This window comes from Catharus ustulatus, chromosome 1 (genome assembly GCF_009819885.2).
Source record: "Catharus ustulatus isolate bCatUst1 chromosome 1, bCatUst1.pri.v2, whole genome shotgun sequence".
Lineage (NCBI taxonomy): Eukaryota > Metazoa > Chordata > Aves > Passeriformes > Turdidae > Catharus > Catharus ustulatus.
The window spans coordinates 164,129,119-164,150,734 of NC_046221.1; the positions used below are offsets into that span (position 1 = coordinate 164,129,119).

Genomic DNA, 21,616 nt, shown 5'->3' on the forward strand with positions numbered 1-21,616 from the left:
CGCTGGATTTGGGATCGGAAAAAGGGAATTTATGGGGGGAAATCGGGGAAGAAGCGGCGAATTCCTGGGGAATGCGGCGGGTCCTGGAAGGGGGGAGAATTCCAGAGGGATCCCAGAGCCACCCCCGGCAGTTCCACTTAACTTTTGGATGGAGAAAAGGGAATTTATGAGGAAAATCAGGAAAGAAGCGGCGAATTCCTCAGCCCCGGGTGGGGAGGGAAACTCCAGAGGGATCCCAGAATTTCCTTCCCCCGCTTCCCCGCTGAACTTTGGGATGGGGAGAAGGGAATTGATGGGGAAAACAGGTCAGGAAAAGCGGGGAAGGGAGGGAGGGAGGGAGGCGAAGGGGTTAAGCCCGGCCTAAGAGGGTGAGCTCAGGTAGGCCGGGCCTGGGGCTCCCCTTTCCAAGGGCTCCTGTTCCGAGCCCGCCCATTCCCAGCGCTATAAAAATCCCGCAATTCCAGCCCGCGGCTCCCGGAGGACGCGCACGTGCGAGCCGGAAAAACCGGGAATAAACCGGGATCAAAGCGCTTAAAAAAACAAAACAAAAAAAAAGAATAAAGCTAAAAAAAAATTTAAAAGGAAAGAACAAACCGGGCTTGAAAGCACCGGGAGCAGCTCTGCACCACCCCCAAAAATCGGGATAAATCCCCATAAAAATCCCAAACGGAGCTATGAGCGCTCGGAGCTGAGCATTCCCGTTTTTCCCAGCGGCATTCCCGATTTTTCCAGCGGCATTCCCGTCGTTGTTTGCAGCATGTCCTTCGCCATGCTGCGCTCGGCGCCGGGCCGGTTCCTGTACCCCGACATCAGCGCGCTGTCCGAGGACGAGGAGAACAGCGAGAGCTCCGGCTCGGAGGAGAAGCCGTTCCACATGGACGGGCCGGGATTCGGGATGAAGGGAGGCAAGCGGAGGAGCGGGAAGAGCCGGGGCAGGATGTCCCGGGAGCCGCGGCAGCGACACACGGCCAACGCCCGGGAGCGCGACCGCACCAACTCGGTGAACACGGCGTTCACGGCGCTGCGCACGCTGATCCCCACCGAGCCGGCCGACAGAAAGCTGTCCAAGATCGAGACGCTGCGCCTCGCCTCCAGCTACATCTCGCACCTGGGCAACGTCCTGCTGCTGGGCGAGGCGAGCGGCGGCGGGCAGCCGTGCCACGGGGCGGCGGGGGCGGCCGGAGCCGCGGGGTTCTACCCCGGGGGCAGCGCCTCGCCCCCCGGCAGGGACGGGGAGAGCGGGCAGCCGCGGCAGATCTGCACCTTCTGCCTCAGCAACCAGCGCAGGATGGTGAGTGGGGATTGGGAATGGGGTTTGGGATAGCGGGAATGGGGGATCTGCACCTTCTGCCTCAGCAACCAGCGCAGGATGGTGAGTCTGGGATTGGGAATGGGGTTTGGGAATGGGATTGGGGATCTGCACCTTCTGCCTCAGCAACCAGCGCAGGATGGTGAGTGGGGATTGGGAATGGGACTAGGATAATGGGAATGGGGTTTGGGAATGGGGATTGGGGATCCCAGCCCGGCAGATCTGCACCTTCTGCCTCAGCAACCAGCGCAGGATGGTGAGTGGGGATTGGGAATGGGGTTTGGGATAACGGGAATGGGGAATGGGGGATCCCAGCCCGGCAGATCTGCACCTTCTGCCTCAGCAACCAGCGCAGGATGGTGAGTCTGGGGTAATGGGATAATGGGAATGGGGTTTGGGAATGGGGATTGGGGATCCCAGCCTGGGGGATCTGCACCTTCTGCCTCAGCAACCAGCGCAGGATGGTGAGTGGGGACTGGGAATGGGGTTTGGGATAGCGGGAATGGGACTGGGGATCCCGGCAGATCTGCACCTTCTGCCTCAGCAACCAGCGCAGGATGGTGAGTGAGGGGTCTGGGATAGAGGGAATGGGGTTTGGGATAATGGGAATGGGGATCCCAGCCCGGCAGATCTGCACCTTCTGCCTCAGCAACCAGCGCAGGATGGGGAGTGAGATAATGGGATAGTGGGAATGGGGCTTGGGAATGGGGATTTGGGGTTTGAGATAACGGGAATGGGGATTGGGAATGGGATTTGGGGTTTGAGATAACGGGAATGGGGATTGGGAATGGGATTTGGGGTTGGGATAGCGGGAATGGGAATGGCAGATCCCAGCCCGGCAGATCTGCACCTTCTGCCTCAGCAACCAGCGCAGGATGGTGAGTGGGGGGTTTGGGATAATGGGAATGGGGTTTGGGATAGTGGGAATGTCGTGGGAGTGAAGGGAATGGGGACTGGGATAACAGGAATAGGACTGGGATTTGGGAATGGGGACTGGAATATGGGAATGAGGACTGGGATACCAGGAATGGGAACAGGACAGCAGGAATGCCGTGAGAGTGAAGGGAATGGGGACTGAAATTTGGGAATGAGGATTGGGATAGTGGGAATGCTGTGAGAATGAAGGGAATGTGTTTGGGATAACGGGAATGGGAATAGGACAGCAGGAATGCCGTGAGAGTGAAGGGAATGGGGACAGGTTAACAGGAAAAGGATTGGGGATTGGGATAATGGGATTGGGGTTTGGGAATGCCCTGAGAGTGAAGGGAATGGGTTTGGGGTTTGGGAATGGGGTTTGGGACACCAGGAATGGGAATAGGACAGCAGGAACGGCGTGAGAGTGAAGGGAATGGGGATTGGGGTTCGGGAATGGGGACTGGAATTTGGGAATGAGGACTGGGGTTTGGGAATATTGTGAGAGTGAAGAGAATGGGACTGGGATAACAGGAATAGGATTGGGGATTGGGAATGGGGACTGGGATTTGGGAATGGGGACTGGGATACTGAGAATGCCGTGAGAGTGAAGGGAATGGGAATTGGGATAATAGGAATAGGATTAGGGATTGGGAATGCGGATTTGGGAATGGGATTTGGGTATCCCAGCCCGGCAGATCTGCACCTTCTGCCTCAGCAACCAGCGCAGGATGGGGAGTGGGGATTGGGAATGGGGTCTGGGAATGGGGATAGGAGAGTGAAGGGAATGGGACTGGGGTTTGGGAATGGGGTTTGGGATAGCAGGAGTGGGAATAGGACAGCAGGAATGCCGTGAGAGTGAAGGGAATGGGATTGGGGTTTGAGAATGAGGACAGGGATACTGGGAATGTTGTGAGAGTGAAGAGAATGTGACTGGGATAGCGGGAATAGGAATAGGATAGCGGGAATGCCGTGAGAGTGAAGGGAATGGGGACTGGGATAACAGGAATAGGACTGGGGATTGGGAATCGGGATTGGAATTTGGGATTGGGGTTTGGGATAGCGGGAATGGGGATTTGGGGATCCCAGCCCGGCAGATCTGCACCTTCTGCCTCAGCAACCAGCGCAGGATGGTGAGTGAGGGGTTTGGGATAATGGGAATGGGGTTTGGGATAATGGGAATGTCATGGGAGTGAAGGGAATGGGGACTGGGATAACAGGAATAGGACTGGGATTTGGGAATGGGGACTGGAATATGGGAATGGGGACTGGGATACCAGGAATGGGAATAGGACAGCAGGACTGGCGTGAGAGTGAAGGGAATGGGGATTGGGGTTCGGGAATGGGGACTGGAATTTGGGAATGAGGACAGAGATACTGGGAATGCCGTGAGAGTGAAGAGAATCGGGACTGGAATTTGGGAATGAGGATTGGGATAGCAGGAATGCCGTGAGAGTGAAGGGAATGGGACTGGGATAACAGGAATGGGGATTGGAATTTGGGAATGAGGACAGGGATAGTGGGAATATCGTGGGAGTGAAAGAAATGGGGACAGGGATCCTGGAATGGGGACTGGGATAACGGGAATAGTGTGGGGATAAAGGGAATGGGGTCTGGGATTTGGGAATGAATTCCACAGGGATTCCATGAGGAATTGTGTTCCAGGATTTGGGAATGTTGTGGGAATTTGGGAATTGTGTTCCAGGATTTGGGATCTGGGCTGGGAATGAGGAGATCCCGTTCAGAGCTTCCCAAAAACTCGCTGATTCCCGGGTTTATCCCAGGGAAAATTCTGTTTATCTGCTCCAGGGGCAGCGGGAATTGTGTGCTGGGAATTTGGGAATGAATCCCAGGGAATACAGGGAATTGTGTCAGGAATTTGGGAATGAATCCCAGGAAATACAGGGAATTGTGTGCTGGGAATTTGGGAATGGATCCCATGGGAATGTGGGAATTGTGTGCTGGGAATTTGGGAATGAATCCCATGGGAATGTGGGAATTGTGTGCTGGGAATTTGGGAATGAATCCCATGGGAATGTGGGAATTGTGTGCTGGGAATTTGGGAATGAATCCCATGGGAATACAGGGAATTGTGTGCTGGGAATTTGGGAATGCTGAGGGGATAAAGGGGAATGGGATTTGGGATCTGCACTGGGAATGAGGAGTTCCCGTGTGGGGCTTCCCAAAAATCCAGAGAATTCAACGTACAGGAGCTCGCCGCTTCCCAAAAAACCAGAGATTCCCAAATTATCCTGGAAATTCGGGGTTTATCCCAGTTATTCCCGGGTTTATCCCAGTTATTCCCAGTTTATCCCAGTGTTTACCCACCCTGGGGATCACTGGGATGAGCGGGAATGCCAAGGGAAGAGAAGCACGGCACCAAAATCCATGGAAATTCCATGGGGAATCCATTTGAATTCCATGGGGAATCCATAGGAAATTCCATAGGAAATCCAGGGGAAATTCATAGGAATTCCAGGGGAAATTCAATAGGAAATTCCATGGAAAATTCCATAGGAAATCTAGGGGAAATTCATAGGAATTCCAAGGGGATTCCATAGGAAATCCAGGGGGATTCCATGGGGAATCCAGCAGAAATCCATTTGAATTCCATGGGGAAATCCAGGTGAAATTCCATAGGAAATCCATTTGAATTACATGGGAAATGCATGGAAAATTCCATGGAAATTCCATAGGAAATCCAGGGGAAATTCATAGGAATTCCAAGGGGAATTCCATAGGAAATTCCATGGAAAATTCCATAGGAAATCCAGGGGAAATTCATAGGAATTCCAAAGGGAATTCCATAGGAAGTTCCATAGGAAATCCAGGGGAAATCCATAGGAATTCCAAGGGGAATTCCATGGGGAAATCCAGGTGAAATTCCATAGGAAATCCAGGGGAAATTCCATAGGAAATCCAGGGGAAATTCCATGGGTTATCAATAGGAAATTCCATAGGAATTCCATGGGGAATCCAGGTGAAATTCCATAGGAAATCCATAGGAAATTCCATAGGAAATCCAGAGGAATTCCATGGGGAATCCTCAGGAAAAACAGGCGGGGATGGGAAATCCCAGTGCTCCAGGTTTTCCAGTGCCAGGGATCCCAGTTCCCAATCCCAGTGCTCCCAGTGCCCCTGGCCATGATTCCCTGGATTTAGGGATTCCCTGAATTTTGGGATTCCCTCTCCTCTCCCAATTCCCTGGAATTTGGGGATTTCTTTTCCTTTTTTTCCCTGGATTTTGGGATTTCCCTGCAGGTGGATTTTCCTGCCACATCCCAAATTCCCAAATCCCCAGGAATTCCCCAGGGGCATCCTGAGGGCAGAGGGGCAGGAAAAAATCCTTGGGATCATCCAACTGCCCATCCTCAATTTGGGATTAATTCCTAAAAAATCCCATCATTAAATTTCCATCAATCCAAATAATTTCCATCCTTTATTTCCCATCAGTCCCAATAATTCCCATCCCAATTTCTGGATCAATTCCTATAAAATCCCATCCTTCATTTGGGATCAATCCAAATAAATTCTAATCCATAATTTCCCATCAGTCCCAATAATTCCCATCCCAAATTTTCCATCAATCCCAATCAATCCCATCACCAGTTCTGGATCAATCCCAGTAAATCTCAGCTTTAATTTCACAATTCCCATAAATTCCCAGTGTCAATTTTCCATCCATCCCAATAAATTCCAATCCTTGATTTTGGATCAATCCCAGTAATTCCCATCCTTAATTTGGGATCAATTCCTATAAAATTCCAGTCAAGGATGGAATTGGGGCTGGAACTGGATCTGGAATTAGAACTGGATTTAAAACTGGAATTGGGGCTGGAATTAAAACTGGAATTAGAACTGGAATCTGGTCTGGAATTAGAATTGGAATTTGGGATGGAATTAGGGCTGGAATTGGGACTGGAACTGAGTCTGGAATTAGAACTGGAATTGGGGCTGGAATTAAAACTGGAATTAGAAGTGGATTTAAAACTGGAATTAGGGCTGGAATTAGAACTGGAACTGGGGCTGGAATTTAAACTGGAGTTAGAACTGGATTTAGAACTGGAATTAGGGTTGGAATTGGGGCTGGAACTGGGTCTGGAATTAGAACTGGATTTTGAACTGGAATTACAACTGGAATTGGGGTTGGAATTAAAACTGGAATCAGAACTGGAGTTAGAAATGGAGTTAAAACTGGAATTGGGGATGGAATTAGAACTGGAATTAGAACTGGATTTAAAACTGGAATTAGGGCTGGAACTGAGTCTGGAATTAGAACTGGAATTAAGGATGGAATGGGGGCTGGAATTAGAACTGGAATTAGGGCTGGAATTAGAACTGGAATTGGGGCTGGAACTGGGACTGGAATTAAAGATGGAATTAGGGCTGGAATTAAAACTGGAATTAGACCTGGAGTTAGAACTGGAATTGGGGCTGGAATTAGAATCTGAATTTGGGCTGGACTTAGGGCTGGAATTAGAGCTGAGACTGAGTCTGGAATTAGAAGAGGAATTAAGGATGGAATTGGGGCTGGAATTAAAACTGGAATTAGAATCGGAATTTGGGATGGAATTAGGGCTCCAATTGGAACTGGAATTAAACCTGGAATTAGGGATGGAAAAATCCTCCCTAAAATCCTCTCCCCATTCCAAAAATCCCTGAAATCCTTCGTGAGCTCCAAAGATCCCAAAATATCCTCCCTCAAATCCTCTCCCTGCCCTAAAAATCCCAAAAATCCTCCTCCCATCCCAAAGATCCCAAAAAAACCTTCCTCAAATGCTTCTCCTGTCCCAAAAATTCCAAAAAATCCTCCCTAAAAATTCCCTTGGGGATTTGGGATCCAGGGAATCAGGAGGGGGAATCCCAAAATCCAAGGAAAAGGAAAAAAAGGAAATCCTGAATTCCTGGGAATCGAGGACATGGAGGAGAGGGAATCCCAAATTTCAGGGAATTGGGAGAGGAAATCCCAAAATTCCAGGGAATTTGGGAGAGATAAAGGAATTCCCATCTGGAATCCCCTCAGGATCCAGAGGGAAATTGGGATCCAGGAGGATTTTAGGCTAAAATTAGGAATTAGGGAATAATTTAGGATAGAATTTTGTTAGGGAAAAGAAATTTCCCTCTGGAATTTCCTCAGGATCCTGGAGGGGATTTGGGATCTTTTCCCTCTTTCCACATCCAGGTGTTTTCATGGAAAAAATTCCAGATTTAAGCACAGATGAGCAGGAATTCCCTGAGATTCCCAAATCCAGGAATTTCCCCATTTTCTCCCTTCCCACATCCAGATTTTTCATGGAAAAATTCCCAGATTCAGGCACAGGAATTCCATGAAATCCCCAAATCACTCAGAACCAGGAACTTCCCTGAGTCATTCCCATTTTTCCTGATTTTCCCCCTTCCCACATCCAGATTTTTCCATGGATAAATTCCCAGATTTAAGCACAGGAGAGCAGGAATTCCCTGAGATTCCCAAATCCAACACTCTCCATGAGCTATTCCCACTTTTCCCCCCTTCCAATATCCAGATTTTCCATAGAAAAAATCTCAGATTCAGGCACTGGGAAACAAAAATTCCCTGAGATTTCCAAATCCAAGACTCCCAGCTATTCCCACTTTTTCCCCTTTCCCATATCCAGATTTTCCATGGAAAAATTCCCAGATGAGCAGGAATTCCCTGAGATTCCCAAACCCAGAAACTTTCCTGCTTTTCCCACTTCCCACATCCTGGTTTTTCCATAGAAAATAAATCCCAGATTTAAGCACAGATGAGCAGGAATTCCCTGAGATTCCCAAATCCAGGAACTTCCCTGAGCTATTCCCATTTTTCCCCCCTTTCCCTCTTCCCACATCCAGGTTTTCCATAGAAAAATTCCCAGATTTAAGCAGGAATTCCCTGAGATTCCCAAACCCAGGAACTTCCCTGAGCCATTCCCACTTTTCCTGCTTTTCCCCCTTCCCACATCCTGGTTTTTTCATAGAAAAAAAATCCCAGATTTAAGCAAAGGGAAACAAAAATTCCCTGAGATTCCCAAATTCAGAAACTTCCCTGCTTTTCCCCCTTCCCATATTCAAGTTTTCCATGGAAAAAAAATCTCAAATTCAAACACAGATGAGCAGGAATTCCCTAAGATTCCCAAATCCAGGAACTTTCCCTGAGCCATTCCCATTTTTCCCCCCTTTCCCTCTTCCCACATCCAGGTTTTCCATAGAAAAAATCCCAGATTTAAGCAGGAATTCCCTGAGATTCCCAAACCCAGGAATTTCCCTGATTTTCCCCTTCCAATATCCAAATTTTCCATGGAAAAACTCCCAGATTTGAGCAGGAATTCCCCGATATTCCCGAATCCCGGGCTCTCCCCGCTCCATCCCCCCTCCCCCGCCCCATCCCGAATTTCCAGCTGCCAGGTGAGAGGGAAAAGCTCGGCGGGATTTTCCCAATCCCCGTTTCCGCTCCAGACGGCCCCGAGCTCCCGGGGATTGAACATCTGGGAAATCGGAGCAGAATTCCCCCTTTTCCCTCCCCTCCCACCCCCGGGAACAAAGGGAGAGCCGGGGCCGCACGTGCGGGGAGGGAAACCGGGATGGGGCCGGGATCGGGAGAGGGAGGGATCCCAAAAAAAAAAATAGGGATGGGAGGGGGATTGGATCCCAAAAAAATAGGGATGGGGCAGGGAATGGATCCCAAAAAACTGGGGATGGAAAAAGGGAGAGGGGTCGGGATGGGGACAGGGGAGGGATGGATCCCAAAAAACTGGGATGGGAATGGGATTGGATCCCAAAAAATGAGGATGGGAATGGGATTGGATCCCAAAAAATGGGGATGGGAATTAGGAGAGTTTTGGGATGGGGATGGAACAGGAATTGGATCCCAAAAAACACAGGGATGGAAAATGGGAGAGGGGCTGGAATGGGGATGGATCCCAAAAAACAGGGATGGGAATGGAAGTGGATCCAAAAAAACGGGATGGAAATTGGGAGAGGAGTCTGGGATGGATCCCAAAAAAACCGGGGTGGGAATGGGACTGGATCCCAAAAAATGGGGATGGAAAACAGGAAAGGGGCTGGGGGAGAGGGATGGATCCCAAAAAAATCAGAATAGGAATGGAATTGGATCCCAAAAAATGGGGATGGAAAAAGGGAGAGGAGCTGGAATGGGATTGGATCCCAAAAAACTGGAAGGGAAAACGGGAGAGGGGCCGGGATGGATCCCAAAAAACTGGGATGGGAATGGAACTGGATCCCAAAAAATGGGTATGGGGCAGGGAATGGATCCCAAAAAATGGGAATGGAAAATGGATGAGGGGTCGGGATGGGGACAGGGGAGGGATGGATCCCAAAAAATGGGATGGGAATGGGACTGGATCCCAAAAACAGAGATGGGAATGGGATTGGATCACAAAAAATGGGGATGGGAATTAAATTGGATCCCAAAAAAATGGGAATGGAAACCAGGAGAGAGGCCGGAATGGGGAGGGATCCCAAAAAAACGGGGTGGGAAGAGAATTGGATCCCAAAAAATGGGGATGGAAATTGGGAGAGGGGTCTGGGATGGGGGGGATGGATCCCAAAAAACTGGGATGGGAATGGGATTGGATTCCAAAAAACCAGGATGGGAATTAGTTTTGGGATGGGGATCCCAAAAAACCAGGATGGGAATGGAACTGGATCCCAAAAAATGGGGATAGGAGTGGGATTGGATCCCAAAAAATGGGGATGGAAAACAGGAGAGGGGCCAGGATGGAATAGGATCCCAAAAAACAGAGATAGAGCAGGGATTGGATCCCAAAAAACAGGGATGGGAATGGGATTGGATCCCAAAAAACTGAGATAGGAATAGAATTGGATCCCAAAAAACTGGGGATGGGGATGGGATTGTATCCCAAAAAATGGGGATGGAAAACGGGAGAGGGACCAGGATGGGGACAGGGGAGGGATGGATCCCAAAAAATGGGGATGGAGCAGGAACTGGATCCCAAAAAACTGGGATGGGAGTGGGATTGGATCCCAAAAGAATGGGATGGGAATGGGATTGGGATCCCAAAAAACAGGGATAGGGCAGGGAATGGATTCCAAAAAACCACGGGGATACAAAATAGGAGAGGTGCCGGGATGGGGATGGATCCCAAAAAACCGGGATAGGAATGGGATTGGATCCCAAAAAATGAGGATGGGAATGGGATTGGATCCCAAAAAATGGGGATGGGAATTAGGAGAGTTTTGGGATGGGGATGGAACAGGAATTGGATCCCAAAAAACACAGGGATGGAAAATGGGAGAGGGGTCGGGATGGGGACAGGGGGGGATGGATCCCAAAAGATTGGGATAGGAACAGACCTGGATCCCAAAAGAATGGGATGGGAATGGGATTGGATCCCAAAAAACAGGGATGGGGCAGGGAATGGATCCCAAAAAACCACGGGGATAGAAAATAGGAGAGGGGCCGGGATGGGGATGGATCCCAAAAAACTGGGATGGGAGTTAGAAGAGTTTTGGGATGGGGATGGAACAGGAATTGGATCCCAAAAAACCGGGATGGGAATGGGATAGGATCACAAAAAACAGGGATGGGGCAGGGATTGGATCCCAAAAAATGGGGATGAAAATTGGGAGAGGGGTCTGGGATGGGGGGGATGGATCCCAAAAAAAGGGGATGGGAATGGAACTGGATCCCAAAAAATGGGGCAGGGATTGGATCCCAAAAAACGGGAATGGAAAATGGGAGAGGGGTCGGGATGGGGACAGGGGAGGGATGGATCCAAAAAAAATGGGATGGGAATGGGACTGGATCCCAAAAAATGGGGATGGGAATTAGGACAAGTCTAGGATGGAACTGGATCCCAAAAACGGGGATAGGAATAGAACTGGATCCCAAAAAACAGGGATGGAAAACAGGAGAGGGGCTGGGATGGGGATGGATCCCAAAAAAATGGGATGGGAATGGAACTGGATCCCAAAAAATGGGTATGGGGCAGGGAATGGATCCCAAAAAATGGGAATGGAAAATGGGAGAGGAGCTGGGATGGGGATGGATCCCAAAAAATGGAGATAGGAGTCGGATAGGATCACAAAAAATCCAGGATGGGGCAGGGATTGGATCCCAAAAAATGGAATGGGGATGGAACTGGATCCCAAAAAATGGGTATGGGGCAGGGAATGGATCCCAAAAAATGGGAATGGAAAACGGGAGACGGGTCAGGATGGGGACAGTGGGGGATGGATCCCAAAAAACTGGGATGGGAATGGGACTGGATCCCAAAAACAGAGATGGGAGGGGGATTGGATCCCAAAAACCGAGACAGGAATGGCATTGGATCAAAAAAAAACAGGGATGGGGCAGGGATTGGATCCCAAAAAATGGGGATGGGATGGGGATAGATCCCAAAAAACGGGGATGGGAGTGGGATTGGATCCCAAAAAATGGGGATGGGGGAAGGATTGCATCCCAAAAAACAGGAAGAGAAAACAGGAGAGGGGCTGGAATGGGATTGGGTCCCAAAAAAACGGGATGGGAATGGGATTGAATCCCAAAAAACCTGGAGGGGGCAGGGATTTGATTCCAAAAAACAGGGATGGGAATGGAACTGGATCCCAAAAAATGGGGATGGAAAATAGGAGAGGGGTCGGGATGGGGATGGATGGATCCCAAAAAACCGGGATGGGGATGGGATCAGGAGGGAGGGATCCCAAAAAAAAATAGGGATGGGAATGGAACTGGATCCCAAAAAATGAGGATGGGAATTAGGAGAGTTTTGGGATGGGGATGGAACAGGAATTAGATCCCAAAAAATGGAGATGGAAAACGGGAGAGGGGCTGGAATGGGGATGGATCCCAAAAAACAGGGATGGGAATGGAAGTGGATCCAAAAAAACGGGATGGAAATTGGGAGAGGGGTCTGGGATGGATCCCAAAAAAACGGGATGGGAATGGGACTGGATCCCAAAAAATGGGGATGGAAAACGGGAGACGGGTCAGGATGGGGACAGTGGGGGATGGATCCCAAAAAACTGGGATGGGAATGGGACTGGATCCCAAAAACAGAGATGGGAGGGGGATTGGATCCCAAAAACCGAGATAGGAATGGCATTGGATCAAAAAAAACCAGGGATGGGGCAGGGATTGGATCTCAAAAAATGGGGATGGGATGGGGATAGATCCCAAAAAATGGGGCAGGGATTGGATCCCAAAAAATGGGGATGGAAAACGGGAGAGGGGCCGGGATGGATCCCAAAAAAACGGGATGAGATTGGGATTGGATCACAAAAAAAATGAGATGGAAAAGGGGAAAAGTCTGGGATGGGGACAGATCCCAAAAAAAATGGGGATAGGAGTGGGATTGGATCCCAAAAAATGGGGATGGGGCAGGAATTGGATCCCAAAAAATGGGATGGGAGTGGGATTGGATCCCAAAAAACAGGGATAGGAACATAATTGGATCCCAAAAACATGGGGATGGAAAAGGGGAAAGGTCTGGGATGGGGATGGGAATTAAATTGGATCCCAAAAAACCGGGATGGGAGTGGGATTGGATTCCAAAAAATGGGGATGGAGCAGGAACTGGATCCCAAAAAACAGGGATGGGAATGGGATTGGATCCCAAAAAACCAGGATGGAAAAGGGGAAAGGTCTGGGATGGGGATGGGAATTAAATTGGACCCCAAAAAACAGGGATGGAAAACAGGAGAGGAGCTGGGATGGGGAGGGATCCCAAAAAACTGGGATGGGAATGGGACTGGATCCCAAAAAACAGGGATGAGGCAGGGATTGGATCCCAAAAAATGGGGATGGAAAAGGGGAGAGGGGTCTGGGATGGGGATGGATCCCAAAAAATGGGATAGGAATGGGATTGGATCCCAAAAAATGGGGGATGGAGCAGGAATGGATCCAAAAAAACAGGGATGAGAGTGGGATTGGATCCCAAAAAATGGAGATGGAAATTGGGAGAGGGGCCAGGATGGAATAGGATCCCAAAAAACAGAGATAGAGCAGGGATTGGATCCCAAAAAACAGGGATGGGAATTAGGAGAGGGGCTGGTTTTACGGGGAGTGGTACTGGCGGCACTGGGAAGGGATTCCAGCAGAAATTCCTGGGAATGGATCCTGAGAGAATTCCCCAAAAATGTGATCCTGGGAAAATTCCCTGGGAATGTGATCCAGGAGAATTCCCTGGGAATGAGATCCTGAGAGAATTCCCAGGAATCCCAATCCAATCTCCTTTCCCTCCCGCAGAGCAAAGACCGGGACAGGAAGACGGGACAGCTCCGGAGCTAGGCCGGGAATTCCAGCCGGGAATTCCAGCTGGGAAAAGCCCCACTGGAGGATTCCTGGATCCAGGGACCTTTTCCTGCCTGATCCCATCAGGAAGAGCGGCACCAACATTCCAGAGGATCCCACAGGACCCCGAGGATGTGCCAGAATTCCGGGGAATTCCAGGGAATGAACCCAGAGAGCGCCAGGGACGGGGGAGCCGCTCTGGGAATTCCTGCCTGTGGATCTCTGGGATCTGCTCCAGGAATCCCTGGGAATTCCTGCCTGTGGATCTCTGGGATCTGCTCCAGGAATCCCTGGGAATTCCTGCCTGTGGAACACCTGGATCTCTGGGATCTGCTCCAGGAATTCCTGCCTCTGGAAATCTTGGATCTGCTCCGGGAATTGCTGCCTGTGGAACTCTTGGATCTCTGGGATCTGCTCCAGGAATCCTTTGGAATTCCTGTCCTGGGATTCTGGATCACAGAACACTTGGATCTCTCAAATCCACTCCTGGAATTATCAGGAATTCCTGCCCCTCATGGACTTGGATCTCCAGGATCTGCTCCAGGATTCCCTGAGAATTCCTGTCTCAGGATTCTGGATCACAGAACACTTGGATCTCTTGGATCTGCTCTGGGAATCCTCGGAAATTTCTGCCTGTGGAACTTTTGGATGTCCAGGATCTGCTCCAGGAATCCTCAGGAATTCCTGCCCCTCATGGAACTCTTGGATCCACCCAGGAATGCTTGGGAATTCTGGGATTGTGGATCATGGAACACTTGGATCTCTTGGATCCACTTGGGAATTCCTGCCTGTGGAACTCTTGGATCTCTTGGATCAACTCCAGGAATCCTTGGGAATTCCTGTCCTGGGATTCGGGATCCTGGACCATTTGGATCTCTGGGATTCACTCTGGGAATTCCTGCCCCTCATGGAACACTTGGATCTGTTTGGGAATCCTTGGGAATTCCTCGGAATCCCTGCCCCAGGATTCCTGCCTGTGGAACACTTGGATCTCTGGGATCTGCTTCCCACTCGATCCCAGAATTGATCCTGGAACTGATCCTGGAATTGATTTCCCAGAACTGATTCCAGCACTAATTCCAAAACTGATCCCAGAACTGAACCTGGAACTGATCCTGGAATTTATTTCCCTGACCTTTATTTCCCTGATTTCCTGGAATTATATCAGAACTGATCCCAGAACTGATTCCCTTGAACTGATCCCAGAACTGATCCCAGAATTGATCCTGGAACTGATTTTCCTGATTTCCCAGAACTGATTTCCCAGAACTGATCCTGGAACCGATTTCCTGGAACTAATCCCAGAATTGATCCTGGAACTGATTTTCCAGAATTGATCCCAGAACTGAACCTGGTACTAATCCCAGAACTGATTTCCCTGAACTGATCCTGGAATTGATTCCAGAACTGATCCCAGATTTGATCCTGGAACTGATCCTGGAATTGATTTCCCAGAACTGATCCTGGAATTGATTTCCTAGAATTGATCCCAGAACTGATCCCAGAATTGATCCTGGAGCTGATTTTCCTGAACTGATTTCCCGGAATTGATCCCAGAACTAAACCTGGTACTAATCCCAGAATTGATTTCCCTGAACTGATTCTGGAATTGATCCTGGAACTGATTTCCCAGAATTGATCCCAGCACTAATCCCAAAACTGATCCCAGAATTTAACCTGGAACTGATCCTGGAATTGATTTCCCTGAACTGATATCCTGGAACTGATCCCGGCACTAATCCCAGAATTGATCCTGGAACTGATTTTCCTGAACTGATTTCCCGGAATTGATCCCAGAACTGATTTCCCTGAACTGATCCCGGAGTGTGGGGTATTGGGGGGAGGGGGCTGCATTTTTTAATTTTTTTTTTTTTTTTGGGAATTATCAATCACATGCTGGAATTTCATGTTGTTGATGTGGGAATTAATTAAATCCGGAATTTGTGTCATTAACCGGGAATGTGGGTCATGACCCTTGAGAGAATTCCTTCCTTTCCCTTTTTCCTTTTCTCTTTTCCTTTTCCCTTTTCCCTTCTGGTCACATCCACAGGGATGGGAATTCCTGGGAATGGGGATTCCAGCCCGGAATTCCAACCCTTTCCAGGGAAATATTCCTGAAAATCCCAACCCAAGGCCGTTCCCTCTGCTTCTGTCCCTGTTACCAAACTTTCCCAACCTTTCCCAGCATGTCCCAACCTTTCCCAGCATTTTCCACCCTTTTCCATCCCTTCCCAGCATTTTCCAGTCTTTCCCACTTTTTCCAACCCTTCCCAACGTCTCCCAGCCCTTCCCAACCTTTTCCAGCCTTTTCCAAACTTTTCCAGCCTTTTCCAGCCCTTCCCAAACTTTTCCAGCCCTTCCCAAACCTTTTCCAAACTTTTCTAGCCTTTCCCAACCCCTCCCAGCCTTTCCCAACCCTTCCCAACCTTTCCCAGCCTCTCCCAGCATTTTCCACCCTTTTCCAAACTTTTCCAGCCCTTCCCAACCTTTCCCAAACTTTTCCAGCCTTATCCAACCTTTCTCAGCCTTTCCCAATCTTTTCCAACATTTTCCAGCCTTTTCCAACCTCTCCCAACCTTTCCCAGCCTCTCCCAGCATTTTCCAACTTTTCCCAAACTTTCCCAGCCTTTCCCAGCCTCTCCCAGCATTTTCCAGCCTTTTCCAACCTTTCCCAACTTTTTCAACCTTTCCCAGCATTTTCCAGCCCTTCCCAAACCTTTTCCAAACTTTTCCAGCCTTTTCCAACCTTACCCAGCCATTCCCAAACTCTCCCAGCATTTTCCAGCCTTTTCCAACCTCTCCCAGCCTTTTCCAAACTTTTCCAACCTTTCCCAGCATTTCCCAACCTTTCCCAGCATTTTCCACCCTTTTCCAAACTTTTCCAGCCATTCCCAACCTTTCCCAGCCTCTCCCAGCATTTTCCAGCCCTTCCCAACATTTTCCAACCTTTCCCAGCATTTCCCAAACTTTTCCAACCTTTCCCAGCCATTCCCAGCATTTTCCAACCTTTCCCAGCCCTTCCTAATCTTTCCCAACCTTTCCCAACTTTTCCCAGCCTTTTTCAACCTTTCCCAGCACCTTCCAGCCTTTTCCAACTTTTCCCAGCATTTTCCAGCCTTTCCCAAACTTTTCCAGCCTTATCCAAACTTTCCCAGTCTCTCCCAGCATTTTCCAAACTTTTCCAGCCTTTCCCAGCCCTTCCCAGCCTTTCCCAGCATTTTCCAACCTTTTCCAACTTTTCCCAACTTTTCCAGCCTTATCCAAACCTTTCCAGCCTTTCCCAGCATTTTCCACCCTTTCCCAGCCCTTCCCAACCTTTTCCAAACTTTTCCAGCCTTTTCCAACCTTTCCCAGCCATTCCCAACCTCTCCCAGCATTTTCCAGCCTTTTCCAACTTTTCCCAACCATTCCCAGCCTTTTTCAACCTTTTCCAGCCTTTCCCAGCACTATCCAACCTTTCCCAGCATTTTTCCAACCGCTTCCAGCCTTTCCCAAATTTCCCCAGCATTTTCCAGTCTTTCCCATCCTTGTCCTGCATTTCCCAACCTTTTCTACCTTTCCCAACCTTTCCCAACTTCCCCCAGCCTTTTCCAAACTTTCCCAGCCTCTCCCAGCATTTTCCAGCCTTTCCCAACCTGTTCCAGTGTTTCCCAACCTGTTCCAGCGTTTCCCAACCTTTCCCAACTGTTCTGAGCATTTTCCAGCCTTTCCCAAACTTTTCCTACCTTTCCCAGCCCTTCCCAACCTTTTCCAGCCTTATCCAAACTTTTCCAGCCTCTCCCAGCTGCTCCCCCCTCCCCACCCCAGCAGGATCAACAAAAACCCTCCAGATGCAGCCAGGAGCATTCCCATGGAATTCCAGAGGAATCCAGCACTCCCTGACCCCACAAACCCCGAGTGGATCCCATCCTTTATTCCCAGGGATCATTCCCGGCTCATTCCCGGTTTCCCCCGGCAGAGCCCGGCCCGGGATGATTTTTTATTTTTTATTTTTTTTTTTTTTTCCGGGACATTTTTTCTCCATGAAATCAGCGGAGGCTCCTGGATCCCGGCACGTCCCGGCCTTGGCTCCCGCGGGATGGCCCCGAGCCCGCTCCCGCTGCCAGCCCGGCGGCTCCTGGAATTCAGCAGCTCAGGAATTCGGGCCCCAGGCCCGGGATGGCTCCGGAGAGGGGGAGGAAATTTTTTGGGATTCGCCGCCACTAAAAACCGGGAGCTGCTCCCGATTTCCCTGCGGGCCAGGGAGACCCAAACTGGATAAATTGGGAATTTTGGGGGATACCAGTTCGGATTCCCTCTGGAATGTCCCCCCGGGGGTAGCTCCAGGTTCAGGAAATCTGGGAATTCCTGGGGTTGGAAAAAAGCTCTGGAGCCTCCCGGGTCGATCCCGGCTGTGTCCCCATCCCACAGGCACAGAAATGGGAATTCCAGAGGGAATATTCCCAAAAAATCCCCATCGGGATGCCAGGGATGCCCCCGCTGCCAGAATTCCCAAAAATCCCTTTTATGTTCCAAGAGAGTGATTTGTGAAGCCAGAATTCCCAAAAATCCCTTTTACACTCCATGAGAGGTGTTTGGGATGCCAGAATTCCCAAATATTCCTTTTATATTCCAGGAGAGGAGTTTGGGATGCCAGAATTCCTAAAAATTCTTTCCACACTCCAGGAGAACAATTTGGGACACCGGAATTCCCAAAAATCCCTTTTTAATTCCAAGAGAGTGATTTAGGATGCCAGAATTCCCAAAAATCCCTTCCATACTCCATGAGAGTGGTTTGGGATGCCAGAATTCCCAAAATTCCCTTTTATATTCCAGGAGAGGGGTTTGGGATGCCAGAATTCCCAAAAATCCCTTTTACACTCCAGGAGAACAATTTGGGATGCCAGAATTCCCAAAAATCCCTTCCATGCTCCTTGAGATCTGGACAGAAATTTAGGATGCAGGCAGGACAGGACCCAGGAATGGCTTCCAATGGAATGTTGGGATTTTGGGATGGAATTCCCAAAGAATCTGAGGCTGCTCCAGCCCTGGAACATCCTGGGAGAGCGGAGCCGTCCCTGCCCATGGGATGGGACAATCCCAAAAATCCTAAAATCCTGTTCATCCCAAATTTTCCAGGAGTCCCTGATGCCCCTGGAGTGTTCCCAGCTCCCATTCCCAAGGAATTCCAGTCCCAATTCCCAGTTCCTGGCCATTCCTAAGGAACCCCAGTCCCAATTCCCAAGAAATCCCAGTCCCCATTCCCAAGAAATCTCAGTCCCCATTCCCAATGTATCCCAGCTCCAATTCCCATTCCCGGGCCATTCCCAGTGAATCCCAGTCCTCATTCCCAGTCCCAATTCCCAAGGAATCCCAGTCCCAATTCCTGGCCATTCCCAAGAAATCCCAGTCCCAATTCCCAAGGAATCCCAGTCCCCATTCCTGGCCATTCCCAAGGAATCCCAGTCCCCATTCCCAGTGAGTCCCAGTCTCCATTCCCAATTCCTGGCCATTCCCAGTGAATCCCAGTCCCCACTCCCAAGGAATCCCAGTCCCCATTCCCTTTCCTGGGCCATTTCCATTCCTAGTGAATTCAACCCCCATTCCCATTCCCAGCCATTCCAAGGAATCCCAGTCTCCATTCCCAATTCCTGGCCATTCCCAGTGAATCCCAGTCCCCATTCCTGGCCATTCTCAAGAAATCCCAGTCCCCATTCCCAAGGAATCCCAGTCCCCATTCCCAAGGAATCCCAGTCCCCATTCCTGGCCATTCCCAGTGAACTCCAGCTCCAATTCCCATTCCAGGGCCATTCCCAGTGAACCCCAGTCCCCATTCCCAGTGAGTCCCAGTCCCAATTCTCAATTCCTGGCCATTCCCAGTGAATCCCAGTCCCCAATTCCCAAGGAATCCCAGTCCCAATTCCTGGCCATTCCCAAGAAATCCCAATCCCCATTCCAAGGAATCCCAGTCTCAATTCCTGGTCATTCCCAAGGAATCCCAGTCCCAATTCCTGGCCATTCCCAAGAAATCCCAGTCCCAATTCCTGGCCATTCCCAAGAAATCACAGTCCCAATTCCCAAGGAATCCCAGTCCCCATTCCTAGCCATTCCAAGGAATCCCAGTCTCCATGCCCAATTCCTGGCCATTCCCAGTGAATCCCAGTCCCCATTCCTGGCCATTCTCAAGAAATCCCAGTCCCCATTCCCAAGGAATCCCAGTCTCAATTCCTGGCCATTCCCAAGAAATCCCAGTCCCAATTCCTGGCCATTCCCAGTGAACCCCAGCTCCAATTCCCATTCCAGGGCCATTCCAAGGAATCCCAGTCCCAATTCCCAAGGAACCCCAGTCTCAATTCCTGGCCATACCCAAGGAATCCCAGTCCCAATTCCCAAGGAATCCCAGTCCCCATTCCCAAGGAATCCCAGTCTCAATTCCTGGCCATACCCAAGGAATCCCAGTCCCAATTCCTGGCCATTCCCAGTGAACCCCAGCTCCAATTCCCATTCCAGGGCCATTCCAAGGAATCCCAGTCCCAATTCCCAAGGAACCCCAGTCTCAATTCCTGGCCATACCCAAGGAATCCCAGTCCCAATTCCCAAGGAATCCCAGTCCCCATTCCCAAGGAATCCCAGTCTCAATTCCTGGCCATACCCAAGGAATCCCAGTCCCAATTCCTGGCCATTCCCAGTGAACCCCAGCTCCAATTCCCATTCCAGGGCCATTCCAAGGAATCCCAGTCCCAATTCCCAAGGAACCCCAGTCTCAATTCCTGGCCATACCCAAGGAATCCCAGTCCCAATTCCCAAGGAATCCCAGTCCCCATTCCCAAGGAATCCCAGTCTCAATTCCTGGCCATACCCAAGGAATCCCAGTCCCATTCCCAGTGAGTCCCAGTCCCCATTCCTGCCCATTCCCAAAGAATCCCAGTCCCAATTCCCAAGGAATCCCAGTCTCAATTCCCAGTAAATCCCAGCCCCCCTTCCCAGTGAATCCCAGTCCCTATTCCCAGTGAATCCCAGTCCCCATTCCCTTTCCTGGGCCATTTCCATTCCTAGTGAATTCAACCCCCATTCCCATTCCCAGCCATTCCAGTGAATCCCAGTCTCCATTCCCAATTCCTGGCCATTCCCAGTGAATCCCAGTCCCCATTCCTGGCCATTCCCAAGAAATCCCAATCCCCATTCCAAGGAATCCCAGTCTCAATTCCTGGTCATTCCCAAGGAATCCCAGTCCCAATTTCTGGTCATTCCCAGTGAATCCCAGTCCCAATTCCCAAGGAATCCCAGTCCTCCTTCCCAATTCCTGGCCACTCCCAAGGAATCCCAGTCCCAATTCCTAGCCATTCCCAAGGAATCCCAAACCCAAGGAACCCCAGTCCCAATTCCTGGCCATTCCAAGGAATCCCAGTCCCCATTCCTGGGCATTCCCAAGGAATCCCAGCTCCAATTCCCATTCCAGGGCTATTCCCAGTGAGCCCCAGTCCCCATTCCCAGTGAGTCCCAGTCCCAATTCCCAATTCCTGGCCATTCCCAGTGAATCCCAGACCCAATTCCCAAGGAATCCCAGTCCCCGTTCCCAATTCCTGGCCATTCCCAAGGAATCTCAGTCCCAATTCCCAGTGACTCCCAGCCCCCATTCCCACTCCCAGTGACTCCCAGCCCCCATTCCATCCCAGCCCCCATTTCCATTCCATCCCAGCCCCCATTCCCAGCCTCTGGAACGAGCTGCCGGGCTCCCACCTGATCCATCAGCAGCTGCTCCCGGCCATTCCCGGCCCCGCACCTGCAATTCCTGCCGGGAACCACATGTGACCCCTCCTGTGATCCCTGATTTATTCCCTGCCAGCCTCTCCCCCCTTTCCCGGGGAATTGCTGCCAGCTGGGACCGGCCCCCCACGCCATCCCAAAAAACCCGAATCCCAATAAAACACAAAGCAGGGAGGCAGCCCCGCGCTCCCCACGCTGCTTTTTCCAGCTTTTTTCCAGCTTTTCCCGGTTTCCCCCCCGCCTGGCCGCTGTCCGGGCGCTTCCCGAGGCTCTCCAGGTGCGGAGGGAAGTTTGGGAAGCGCTGGAAGCGGCGGCGCCTCCCCCGTGTCCGTCTGCGGCGGGAGCGGGAGCAGGAAGCCAAATCCGCCTCTGGAATT

General features: G+C 50.4%; 2 protein-coding genes across 2 annotated transcripts in view; one reads left to right on the top strand and one right to left on the bottom strand.

Moving 5' to 3' along the window:
* The window catches only part of BOP1 (BOP1 ribosomal biogenesis factor), a 101,209-nt gene that overhangs the window by 28,591 nt on the left and 51,002 nt on the right, over window positions 1-21,616 (bottom strand). The gene's annotated exons all lie outside the window — the stretch shown is intronic.
* Window positions 600-3,154, top strand: SCX (scleraxis bHLH transcription factor). The gene is made up of 2 exons (XM_033065526.1): window positions 600-1,291; window positions 3,107-3,154. Exons 1-2 carry the CDS (start codon window positions 758-760, stop codon window positions 3,152-3,154), a joined length of 582 nt encoding a protein of 193 aa, XP_032921417.1. The 5' UTR covers window positions 600-757.

Coding starts and splice junctions, on each gene's coding strand:
- SCX (XM_033065526.1), top strand. CDS start 758: ATGTCCTTCGCCATGCTGCGCTCGGCGCCGGGCCGGTTCCTGTACCCC. Junction 1,292..3,106: donor TCAGCAACCAGCGCAGGATG/GTGAGTGGGGAT, acceptor TTGGGGTTTGAG/AATGAGGACAGGGATACTGG.